Below are 12,660 nucleotides of genomic sequence, written 5' to 3'. Positions count from 1 at the left end.
TCCTGAAAGCCAGTAGGGTGGGGGAAGTATGTATCTGGAGGGAGGGGTAGGTATTGTTGGTTCCAGAGAGCTGGAGCCACCACAGAGAAGGCGCTGCCCTGCCAACCAGCACTGCTTAGTTGATGGGACCCGGAGAAGGCCAACCCTGTGGGCTCTAATCGGTTTCTGAAACTCTCCTTCAAACATTGGACGATGGGACCATTGATGGCCGAGATCTGCTCCTGGCGAAGGCAAAGCGTCTCTTTGAGACACCTAGAACGTTTCCCCATCCAGAACCTTCCCCCCTTCTTGCCCCTCCCTGCTCAAGTCTTTGGGGGGGGGCTTTCTCTCCCTCCTCCAGGCAGAGCAGCTGATGGAAGAGTGGAACGAAGACCTGGACGGCATGGAGGGCTTCGTGCTGGAGAACAAGAAGTTCAACCGCATGCCGGACGAGGAGTTCGGCCACTTCTACACCCAGGATTGCTACGTCTTCCTCTGCAGGTAGGGCGCCTGGCCAGCTTCCCAGGCACTCCACGATTGGGGCTTCCTGGGGCGTCTTTCTCTCCCGCCTTCTCCCTTGGCCCACACCGGGGCAGTGCGCGGTGTTCCTCAGAGTGGGGAAGCGGGTTGAGGGCAGGCCATGAATGAGATGCATGGTTTTACTGTGGGTTTTTCATCGTTAATTGTCTTTTAGCTATTTTAATATTGTTATATGTTTTGTTCCTTCTGATTCCTCAGGGAGTTGGGCAGCATACAAATGGGACAGGTGGATGGATGGATGGATGGATTAGATCAGGGGTCTCCAAACTTGGCAACTTTCAGTCTTGTGGACTTCAACTCCCAGAATTCTCTATGCTGGCCATGATTCTTGGAGAATTCTGGGAGTTGAAGTCCACAAGTCTTAAGTTGCCAAGTTTGAAGACCTCTGGATGGATGGATAAATAGATTAGATAGATAGGTAGGTAGGTAGGTAGGTAGATAGATAAATAGAAAGATACTGTAGATGATAGATAGATGGATGGATGTTTGTATGGATGGATAGATGATTGATAGATAGATAGATAGATAGATAGATAGATAGATAGATAGATAGATAGATAGATAGAGAGAGAGAGAGAGATAGAGAGATAGATAGAAAGAAAGAAAGATAGATGATAGATAGATAGAAAGAAAGAAAGATAGATGATAGATAGATAGATAGATAGATAGATAGATAGATAGATAGATAGATAGATAGATAGAGACAGACAGACAGACAGACAGATAAGGTAGGTAGGTAGGAAAATATGATCTAATAAAAGCAATTTGAAAATAGATATACATAAGACTAAATATTAATTGTTGGTATCGTGCACCGTAGAATAATTTAATAGTGAAGATTAAGCTGTCAAAGAGACCGCAGGGGGGTTGTGTATAGTTATTTGTGTTGTGACTTTGTTCTTTCTTTCCTTTTTCGCTTTCTCTCTTTTTTGTCTGTTCTTAAATGTAGACAGAATAATGATCAATGTAACTATGGAATGATGGAGATAATGTCCTTTTTTAAATGGGTGCCTACTAAATTATAATTATTTTCTAAAATATTTTTTAAAAGAGAGAGAGAGAGAGAGAAGAAGCCACTTGAGTAACGTGTGTTTTCCTCCCGAGAGGTACTGGATCCCTGTGGAGACAGAGGAGGAGGAGGAGGAGGAGGGGAAGAAGAAGAAGCAGAGAAAGGAAGGAGAGGAGGAGGAGGAGGAGGAAGAGGTGGAAGAAGAGGAGAAGCAGCCAGAAGAAGATCTCCAGTGCGTGGTTTATTTCTGGCAGGGGCGGGAGGCCTCCAACATGGGATGGTTGACCTTCACTTTCAGCCTCCAGAAGAAATTTGAGAGCCTTTTCCCCGGAAAGCTGGAGGTGAGTAACCCATCATCCTCGTCCCTGGAGCTGGGAGGTGAGTGGGGCACTCGGCAGGGTTCTGGGCTGGCCTTTTCAAACTTGGCCCCTTTTAAGATGGGTGGACTTCAAGCCCCAGAATTCCTCAGTCGACGTGCTAGGGGATTCTGGGAATTTAAGTCCACCCATCTTAAAAAGAGCCAAGCTGTAGAAACACTGTTGTAGGAGCTGAGCTGGAATAAATAATCCCGTCATGTGGCTAGCATCCTTAGTCTGGTCATCTTCAGAACATTATTTTATCCCCTGGTTAGGGCTTTTAAAAAACTTTATTCAGAGAGAGTAACAATGAAAGAGCTTGCAAGCTGGTAAGAGCTGGGAACACCTGGAAAGAAACATTCGGAGCAAGTAGAGCATTGGGGGAAAAAACCCTGCAAACAGGGCTTGGAAAACATTCTTAGCAGAGAGTAACAATGAAAGAGCTTGCAAGCCGGTAAGAACTAGGAACATAATTAGCACCTGGTTAGGGATGGAAAGAAACATTTGGAGCAAGTTAGACCAATTTTTTTAAAAAAACTACAAAGACAGGGTTTGGAAAACATTCTTTGCAGAGAGAAACAATGAAAGAGCTTGCGAGTTGGTAAGAGCTGGGAACATTGTTAGCACCTGGTTAGGGCTGGAAAGAAACTTACTCAGAGCAAGTTAGAGAAATGAAAGAAATACCTATAAAGACTTAGGGCTTGGAAAACATTCTTTGCAGAGAGAAACAACTAAAGAGCCTGCAAGGTCAGAGCTGGGAAGATTGTTAGGGCTGGAAAAAACCCTACATTCAGAGTATAAGACGCACCCAATTATCAGCCGCTTTTAGGGAGGAAAAAGTTGCGTCTTACACTCCGAAAAATACGGTTAGTGAGTAAGTCTGGCTGAGCATTTCTGCCCCCCATCTCCAAATCCCCCAGGTTGTGCGCATGACGCAGCAGCAGGAGAACCCCAAGTTCCTCTCCCACTTCAAGCGGAAGTTCATCGTGCACAAGGGGAAGAGGAGGTCCCGGGAGGACAACCTCCAGCCCAGCCTCTACCACATCCGCACCAACGGCAGCGCGCTCTGTACTCGGTGAGGGGCTCCCTTCCCTTGGGGGGGGGGGTTCAGGCCTCTGGACTTGCGGCTGAGACCCTTCGGACCCTCGGAGGGGATCGAGGCCCTGCTGGACCCTGGGGGAAGTCCTCCCGTTTCTTTCTTTTTTTTAATTTATTATTTTAAAATAATTTTAATTGAATTTTATACATTAAAAAATACACAAACACAACGTACAAACAGACAATACAAAGACAGAAATACAAATATTTCCCAATCCCATGGGACTCAGGGCAGCTTACAACAATGAGTATTATTATTATTATTATTATTATTATTATTATTATTATTATTATTTATTAGATTTGTATGCCACCCCTCTCTGTAGACTCGGGGCGGCTCACAACAATAACAATAACAATGTAAGAACAAATCTAATAATTTAAAAAATGCTAAAAACCCCATTATTAAAAGCAAACACACACACAAACATACCATGTATTAACTGTATAGGCCCGGGGGAGATGTCTCAGTTTCCCCATGCCTGACGGCAGAGGTGGGTCTTAAGAACTTTACGAAAGGCAAGGAGGGTGGGGGCAGTTCTGATCTCCGGGGGGAGCTGGTTCCAGAGGGTCGGGGCCGCCACAGAGAAGGCTCTTCTGGGTCCCGCCAAACGACATTGCTTAGTCGACGGGACCCGGAGAAGGCCAACTCTGTGGGACCTAACCGGTCGCTGGGATTCGTGCGGCAGAAGGTGGTCTCGGAGATATTCTGTTCCGATGCCATGAAGGGCTTTATAGGTCATAACCAACATTTGAATTGTGACCGGAAATTGATCGGCAACCAATGCAGAGTAATACAATACAAAGATACAAAAGTCAAATATAAATAATAAAAACAATTAAAACCCCATTATAAAAACCCTGATAAATTATCCCATCAAACGCACACACAGACGAGTCTATCACCGCTCAGCTTAGTAACTCTTCATTGGCCATGTGCCAGTCCATCAACCCAGTGCTTCCAAACCTTGGCAACTTGAAGATATCTGGACTTCAACTCCCAGAATTCCCCAGCCAGCAAATGCTGGCTGGGGAATTCTGGGAATTGAAGTCCAAATGTCTTCAAGTTGCCAAGGTTGGGAAACGCTGCATCAACCCAACCACTGAAACCCAGATCAACCTGTCGACCCAAACCCAGACTGGGGGAGGTCCCTGGGGGGTTCCCTCCCTTTGTCTCTGTGGGTGCTGAGTCTCCCCACTTTCCTCTCCAGGTGTATTCAGATCAATACGGATTCCGGGCTCCTGAACTCAGAATTTTGCTTCATTTTAAAGGTAAACTTCAGTTTCCACCAGTGGATGAAAATTGAACAGTCGCTTCCTCTTTTTAAAAAAATATCTGATGCTCTTTTGTAAAAGGAAACATGGCTATTGGAATTAAAGACCGATCCACCCCAAATTGGTATCCTTTCGTACCAGTCTCCAAATGGGTGAACAGTGCGGTAAGGAAAGCAAGTAGGATGCTTGGCTGCATAGCTAGAGGTATAACAAGCAGGAAGAGGGAGATTGTGATCCCGCTGTATAGAGCGCTGGTGAGACCACATTTGGAATAATACTGTGTCCAGTTCTGGAGACCTCACCTACAAAAAGAGATGGATCAAATTGAACGGGTCCAAAGACGGGCTACAAGAATGGTGGAAGGTCTTAAGCATAAAACGTATCAGGAAAGACTTCATGATCTCCATCCGTCTAGTCTGGAAGACAGAAGGAAAAGGGGGGGACATGATCGAAACATTTAAATATGTTAAAGGGTTAAATAAGGTTCAGGAGGGAAGTGTTTTTAATAGGAAAGTGAACCCAAGAACAAGGGGACACAATCTGAGGTCTGTTGGGGGAAAGATCAGAAGCAACGTGAGAAAATATTATTTGACTGAAAGAGGAGTAGATGCTTGGAACAAACTTCCAGCAGACGTGGTTGGTAAATCCACAGGAACGGAATTGAAACATGCCTGGGATAAACATAGATCCATCCTAAGATAAAATACAGGAAATAGTATCAGGGCCGACTAGGTGGACCAGGAGGTCTTTTTCTGCCGTCAATCTTCTATGTGTCAATGTGCCACCACTGGTCATGCTGGCCCCAAATTCACGTAGCCTGAACACATCAGGTGAAGGCCTGACCTCTTACCCTAGGATGCCCGACCTTTGCAACTTTTAAGTCTTGTGGACTTCAACCCCCCGAATTCTCCTCCCAGGTCCCCTTCGAGAGTTCCGACAACCAGGGCATCGTGTACACCTGGGTGGGCCGAGCCGCCAACCCGGATGAAGCCAAGCTGGCTGAAGACGTCATGAACCACATGTTTGACGATTCCTACAGTAAACAGGTAAAGGGAACGAAGAGGAGGGAAGGGTTGCAGCTCTCCTGGCCAGCGACCCACCTCGAACACCCCCAGGGCAAACCCCTCACCTAGAAACAGAGAGCAGCAGCAGCCCCCTTCTACCAACTGATGGTGTTAGCTAGCTGGGTCATGAAACGTCTCCCAAGCTCAAAGTGCACCAGTGACCCCCTAGGTGAGGACAGTCCTGGGCGGGGGATGGGGGGGGAGAACCTGCAAGCAAAGGTCTCCCCCTTTCTCTCCTCCCCTCCTCACTTCTCCCCCTCCCCTCCTTGGGTTTGCAGGTGATCAACGAGGGAGAAGAACCGGAGAATTTCTTTTGGGTCGGGATTGGAGCCCAGAAACCTTACGATGGAGACGCCGAATACATGAACTACGCCCGGCTTTTCAGGTGGGCCAGAGGGTCCCATTGGGTGGGTCCCTTCTGCCCCAAAAGGGCTCCCAGAATTCCCTGGCGGGACCCAAAACTCCCCCTGGAGAGCTCTTCTTAACTTTATCGCTTTCATAGTCCTCTTTTATTGTTTGTAAGCTGCCTGGAATCATTTCACGGGTGAGATGGGGAGCATATAAATTTAATAAAGAATAAATATTGATTGATTGATTGATTGATTGATTACATAATTAATTAATTGATTGTTTAATTGGTTAATTGGTTAATTGATTGATTACTTGCTTGATTGGTTAATTGATTACTTGACTGATTGATTGATTAATTGATTACTTACTTGATTGATTGGTTACTTAATTGATTGATTAATTGATCCTTTGATTCATTGGTTAATTGATTACTTCCTTGGTTGATTGGTTGATTGATTGATTACCTAATTGATTGATAAATTGATTACTTAATTAATTTCTGGAGAGCAACAGGCCAGAGAAGGAGCTGCCCCTTTCCCCCAAAACCGTCCTCACCCAGCAAGCCCTCCAATCTGTAGCAGAATCCAAGACGATTCCCCCAAAGAGGCCGAATTTCTTCCTTGGGGGGGTGGGGGGAGGGATAGAGGGAGGGAGGGGTCTCCCTTCCTCTTCTTATTCTTCCTCCTCTTCCTCTACTGCTCTGAGCCTCCTCTCAAGGCTTTTGTCCCTTGCCCACCAGGTGTTCCAACGAGAAGGGCTACTTCGCAGTGTCCGAAAAATGCTCCGATTTCTGCCAGGATGACCTGGCCGACGATGACATCATGTTGCTGGACAACGGCTGCGAGGTCAGGCAGGGGGGCAGGAGCCAGACGGGACCCATGGCCGGCCGTGGGCCCTGAGTGGATGAAGTGGTGGAAATCAGGAGGAGACGTCTGGTTCCCAGTCCGGTCACCTCTTCTTCCTCTTCTTCTTCTTCTCCAGGTCTACATGTGGGTGGGGACACAGACCAGCCAGGTGGAGATCAAGTTGAGCCTCAAAGCTTGCCAGGTAATGACCCAGGAGGGTTGCTGACCGCTCAGGGTGGACCCCCAAGGAGGGTCCATGTTCACCGCCTGCGTTGGCTCCAGCTGGGCCTCCTGTCTCCTGGCCTTCTCCACTCTTCCTTTAATTTGATTTTTTAATTTAATACATTGATGAGCTGCCCAATGCCTTTTTGGACTCTGGGCGGCTTGCAAGCAACATAAACAAGACTATAAACCATATAGAACATTATGACAATATAAAACCCTCCAACGCGAAAACATTCATTACTTCTGATCGGAGCTGAATGGGGCAGCTCAATGACCCCAGGCCTGCTGGCAAAGGAGGGTGGGGGCCATGTGAATCTCCAGGGGGAATTAGTTCCAGAGGATGGGAGCCACCACCAAGAAGGCCCTTCCCCGCGGACCCACCAGCCGACACTGTTTGGCTGATGGAACCTAGCGGAAGCCGACTGTGGGCTCGGATTGGTCGCTGGGTTATAGGTCATAGGTCAGGTTTGGAATATTTTTAGGGTCCATTTTTTCATTGGCTGGACTTATGAGCCGCTTTCCTCTCCCGCCCCAGGTCTACATCCAGCACATGCGGTCGAAAGATGCCGGCCGGCCCCGGAAGCTCCGTTTGGTGCGGAAAGGCAACGAGCCGCTTCCCTTCACCCGCTGCTTCCACGCCTGGAGCGTTTTCCGGAAGCCTCCCGCTTAAGGCGCCCAGCCTCCCACCTCTCCTGCCGCCCGCCGTGGCCTCCCGTGGGGATTCCCCAACCGATGGATGGGCTTTGTAGTCTTGTGCCAGCGCCGGGCGGAGCAACCCCCGCCCTTCACTGCAACGCGCTTCTCTTCGAGCCGCGGATTGGAGGAAAGGTTACTCAGAGAGAGAGAGAGAGATGGGGAGGGGGCGCGAATTGCTCCCTCCCACCCACTCCCCCAAATCCTTGCCCTGATTCCCTTCCCAGCGTCAGTCAAATCCCCCTTTTCCCCCCTCCCCGTTTCATTCAGACCACCTGGCTCTCTCTCTTAGAGGAGAAATCTGGGTTCCCCCCCCCCATCAAACCCTCCTTTGTGCCCCCCCAGCTGCCCTCTGCAGCCCCCTCCCCTCTACTGAGGAGCAGCACCTCCCAACTTTTGCAGGCCTGGCTGAGATTTCCTTGCTGGGGGGGGGGGGCGTTTCTGCCAAAGGCCTTTTGCAAAGAGATTTCTGAATTAAGTTGGGAGCGGAAGCAGAGGAGTTTAATGGAGGGGGAGAATTAAGACCCCCCCTCCCCAATATCTTCCATCCCTGAGAAGGAAGCCTTTCAGCAGGTGCTTCTGTGCTCCTCAAAGCCATCTCTGGCTAATTTTAATTTTATTTTTACCTCTACAAAAAGCACAACTCTCTTTTTATTGCCTTTCGGTTGAAATGCCTGTTCTTCCTTCCTTCTTTTTGCACTGAATTACAGAAGGGTTTTTTTAAAAAAAGAAAAACCAAGCTTGATCAACACCAAGGGGTGTCCTGCTTGCTTCTAGTCCTCATGAGGTTCCGAAAAGCAGCCCGGTTCCTTCCCTAGAGACCATCCACGTTTTGGAAAGGGGTGGGGAAGACAGTCACAGAAAAGAAACCCTGGAGAGAACTCGCTTAATAGCAGGAGAAGCGGCGCCTGTTTTGTTTAGCCCAACCAGGGTCAGCTTGGTGCCTGCCAATCATCAGCAGAATGCATGGCCGGGGCATCCTCACTGCAAACAGCTGCAGCAGCAGGCGGCAGTTCAACCGGCAACGCGCAGGGCTGCGTCAGCAACCACAGCGAAGGGGGGCTTCCGCCCCAGGGCTTCACAAGCTTCGTTTTTAAGGTCTCAATAAAGATTGCAAAGGTCGCAGTTTGTGAGCTACCCTGGCATCATTCTGCTCCGACAGCTACAAGCAACCCCTGGTTCCCTCCCACCGGTTTTTTAGTGGGTTTCCTCCCTTTCTAGCCTGTCCTATAAACTGCATTTCCCCCCTTTGGCCGACAGTAGGAAAACATCTGTATTTTGATATGTTTCCAAGTGTGAAATAATGCACTTGGGGAAAAGGAATCCTCCATCTGAGTATTGCGTTGGCAGTTCTGTGTTAGCAAAAACTTCAGAAGAGAAGGATTTAGGGATCATGATTTCTGTCAGTCTCAAAATGGGTGAACAGTGCGGTCAGGCAGGAGCGAAAGCAAGTAGGATGCTTGGCTGCATACCTGGAGGTATAACAAGCAGGAAGAGGAAGATTGGGATCCCACTGTATAGAGCACTGGTGAGACCCCATTTGGAATAATACTGTGTCCCGTTCTGGAGACCTCACCTACAAAAAGATATGGATCAAATTGAAGGGGTCCAAAGACGGGCTACAAGAATGGTGGAAGGTCTTAAGCACAAAACGTATCAGGAAAGACTTCATGGACTCCATCTGTATAGTCTGGAGGACAGAAGGGAAAGGGGGGACAGGATAGAAACATTTAAATATGTTAAAGGGTTAAATAAGGTTCAGGAGGGAAACGTTTTTAATAGGGAAGTGAACACAAGAACAAGGGGGCACAATCTGAAGTGAGTTGGGGGAAAGATCAAAAGCAACGTGAGAAAATATTATTTCACTGAAAGAGGAGTAGATCCTTGGAACAAACTTCCAGCAGACGTGGTTGGTAAATCCACAGTAACTGAATTTAAACATGCCTGGGATAAACATATATCCATTGTATAGGAAATAGTATAAGGGCAGACTAGATGGACCATGAGGTCTTTTTCTGCCGTCAGTCTTCTATGTTTCCTCTATGCCAGCCCTATAAACTGCATTTACCCCCTTTGGGTGGCAGTAGGAAAACGTCTGTATTTTGATAGGTAAAAGCTGTATTTTCTTCTGCCTCCTGCAAAAAAGGGTGCTTAGAAACTGGACAAATAGTAGGGTGGGGCCCCCAGGAAGGGTGTGGAGCGATGGCAGGGGGCACGTGACCGCAAGGAACATGTGCTTTTTTTTGCCACAGGGAGTAGAGGGTTTTTTGCACCAAACAATAGCACAGAGCAGGAGATACAAAGTGCAGATAACAAACCCTTAAGAGACATTGTGGAAAAAATATTGAACAGGGATGAAAAGAAAGGAAGAGAGAGACGGAGATCATGAGACAAATGTAAGTATCTCGAAAACTAAGATTTGGAAATATCACGAAACATATGTAGCGCTTGGTTTCACTGTGACTATGGTGGAAGACGAGGAAAGACCGGGATGTTGACTGTGTCTAGAGATGTTGGCAACGGACAGCATGTGTTCTGTTGGGCTCTGAATGAAAATTCCCTTAAACCAAGCCCTCTTTTGGTATAGCCAAGAGCACTGGTCTCCAAACAAACTGGTAATTTGTACAAGCCCCTTATCAGTTCTGTGATACTTAGCTTGCAGCTGTGAGGCAATTCACATTCCTTCTTCTTTCACAAAGTGAAACACACTTTGCTCTGGTTTAGTTTCAAAGTGGGGAAAAATCGGCACACAAAAGGTCAAAGTCAGTAAAGCAGTCACGAAACACAACGATCAGATAATCCACAATGGCCAAACCCACAGGCTGCTCTTTATAGCAGCCCCACTAATGACCACAGCCCCACCCAACCACAGGTGGCCTCATTTTCTTTGATAATCTCTCAGTTGTTGCTGCCTATGCATCGCTCTCCGCATGCGTGGCTGTATCATTAACTCTTGTTCTGAATCCAAGGAGGAGCTAGATAATTGATCTCCTGAGCTCTCTGCCCCACTCTCCTCCTCCCTGTCACTCATGTCTTCTGGGTCAGAGGAGCCTTCATCAGCAGATTCCACCGAGAGCAAAACAGGCCTGCAGCATGTGGATGTCTCCCCTACATCCACAGTTCTTGGGGCAGGAGCTGGGCCAGAGCTAACCACAACAGCATGAATCCAAATAAATTAAAGGGTCCCTTAAACACATCGCACCCCAATCACACTGATAAGCCGCTTGGGTTTTTTCAGAGAAAATGTGCTGAATATTGCAAACAATCATCGTGGTGGAGAGTTGGGGTGGGAGGCGCGAAATGTTTGCTTCTTCCTTGGGGACGGGGGGGGGGGAGCTAACAGAAAATAATTGAGGAAACACCACTTTAGATAGTAAATCCTTTATTCTTCCTTTATTAAAAACCTGCATTAATTACTAAACAATGGTAAATCCATTCTATGGACTGAAAAAAGGGGGGGGGGGTCCGAAGAGGAGATATTCTACAAGGAAACTAGGCCCACCCTCCCTCAGTGTCTAACCACACACACACACGCACAGACTCCAATCGCACACCTCCAGACACCCATCAGGCACTTACACACCCACACAACAAAAATCGAATCGTACCGTTCCACTCAAGTGGACTCGCAACGGTCCTTCCTGAGGCCAATTCTCACGTACCTCAAAAAGGGTTTAGTTTTAAGGGTTCAGCCCCACTTCTTAGCTTCCCCCCCCATCCTATCAACCCTCCAGGGCAGGGGGTCTCCAACCTTGGCAGCTTTAAGCCTGGGGGACCTTCCACTTCCAGGACTCCCCAGGCAGGGAGTTGAAGCCCAGCAGGCTTAAAAGTTGCCGTGGTTGGAGACCCCTTTGCTCCAGGGGTTTTTTCTTGGCACAAATGCATCGGTGAGAAAGAAAGAAAAAAAGAATCCCCCCCCCCAGCAGAAAATGGGAGCTTGAGGTCCTGGGACGGGCTGGCCTTTTTGGCACAAGAGATTTTCCCACCCCAATGGGGAAACGTGGAGGAGAAGCCGGGGAGAAAAGCCCCCTCTGTTGCAGAGAAAGGGGGCCAGCAGTGGGGGAGGGCTGGGTTGAAGCCCTGTTGAGATCTCGGCAATGTACACAAATGCACCAAAGCTTTTGCAGCAGCAGACACAGCTCATTCTTGGAAAGTCCGTCTGTGGCTTGCAAAAAAAAAGTCCCAGCAAGGGTTCAGTAAGGCAGGAGAGACACCCCTCCATCCCTCCAAAGGCCCCCATGAAGTCCTTTGTGCCTTTCTCACTGCCGAGGGTTAGGGGCCCCTGCAGAAATTGGGATCATCGGGCAAGACTCAAGCTGGCTCAGGCAAATTCGGCACAGGGATCCGAAACCAGGATTCCAATTTCCTGGGATTGATGGGCGACCAGTGGGTGGCAATGGAACAGGCAGCTCAGGGGTACCCCGATAAAGGAGAAGGCAAGCCCACCAAGGGGTCCCAAGGCTTGCTTCCTGCATTCAGTGGAGACCCTGTATTCTCCAGTGTATCCCAACCAAACCAAACTCCCATCTTGAGCTCATAAAAGTGTCTACTCGGGAAGTCCCTTCTCGGGGTTGGAAATCAAAGAGAAGGGAGGGAAAATAGCACAGAATCATATGCCGAAATTATTTATCATTATCATCATCTCCTGGGATTACGAGGTGTACATCAAGCCCAATTAATTTTCCCTCCCCCAAGGCAAAAAAATAAAATCCCTGGGAATTGGACGTTTAGAAAGGAAAGAGGAAGCTACTTTGGCCTTGCTAATGAACCCCCGACTCTACAAAAGGGTTTAAAGTCAAGTTGGACCCACAGGCAGCTGAGGAGGAGGTGAGATCTGGATTCTCCTCTTTGTACATCAAATTCTTGGAGAGGAAAGAAAATAGAAGGACTCGGGTTTTCTCTCCCTTCATCCTGAACATTCAAATAACACTGGGGAGGAAGGAAAAGTGAACAATATCCGAAAGATGTAATATTTCTTGCACAAGGTTGGGTTTTTTTGGACTGCTGTATTTTTCTTGCAAGTCTGGCTTCCTCTTTTGCAAGACCCGCTTTGTGCTCGGATAATCACTCCCAATACTTGTGTAACGAAGAAATGAAAAAAGAAAGAAAAAAGTCCAACCATGCCCCCCCAAATTAAGAGGAGGAGGAGGAAGAATGACGGTGAAAGAGAAGGAATGATGGCGGAGGAGAAGGGAGGTTGGTCTCCATCAGCATCAGAAAAAAAT

General features: G+C 47.9%; 1 protein-coding gene across 1 annotated transcript in view; it reads left to right on the top strand.

The window, feature by feature from the left end:
* Positions 1–8,557, top strand: part of FLII (FLII actin remodeling protein) — a 35,516-nt gene extending 26,959 nt beyond the window's left edge. The window contains exons 22-30 of the mRNA XM_070761462.1: positions 341–480; positions 1,626–1,869; positions 2,805–2,959; positions 4,194–4,254; positions 5,175–5,303; positions 5,600–5,706; positions 6,412–6,517; positions 6,654–6,719; positions 7,278–8,557. Of these exons, the coding sequence (XP_070617563.1) occupies positions 341–480; positions 1,626–1,869; positions 2,805–2,959; positions 4,194–4,254; positions 5,175–5,303; positions 5,600–5,706; positions 6,412–6,517; positions 6,654–6,719; positions 7,278–7,412 (1,143 nt within the window). The 3' untranslated portion in view covers positions 7,413–8,557. The remainder of the gene's footprint in view (positions 1–340; positions 481–1,625; positions 1,870–2,804; positions 2,960–4,193; positions 4,255–5,174; positions 5,304–5,599; positions 5,707–6,411; positions 6,518–6,653; positions 6,720–7,277) is intronic.
* The last annotated feature ends 4,103 nt before the right edge of the window (positions 8,558–12,660 follow it).

The sequence above is a fragment of the Erythrolamprus reginae genome, chromosome 9, assembly GCF_031021105.1.
Source record: "Erythrolamprus reginae isolate rEryReg1 chromosome 9, rEryReg1.hap1, whole genome shotgun sequence".
Classification (NCBI taxonomy): Eukaryota; Metazoa; Chordata; class Lepidosauria; order Squamata; family Dipsadidae; genus Erythrolamprus; species Erythrolamprus reginae.
Note: the sequence above shows the minus strand (reverse complement) of the source record. Positions and strands in the feature narration are given on the sequence as shown.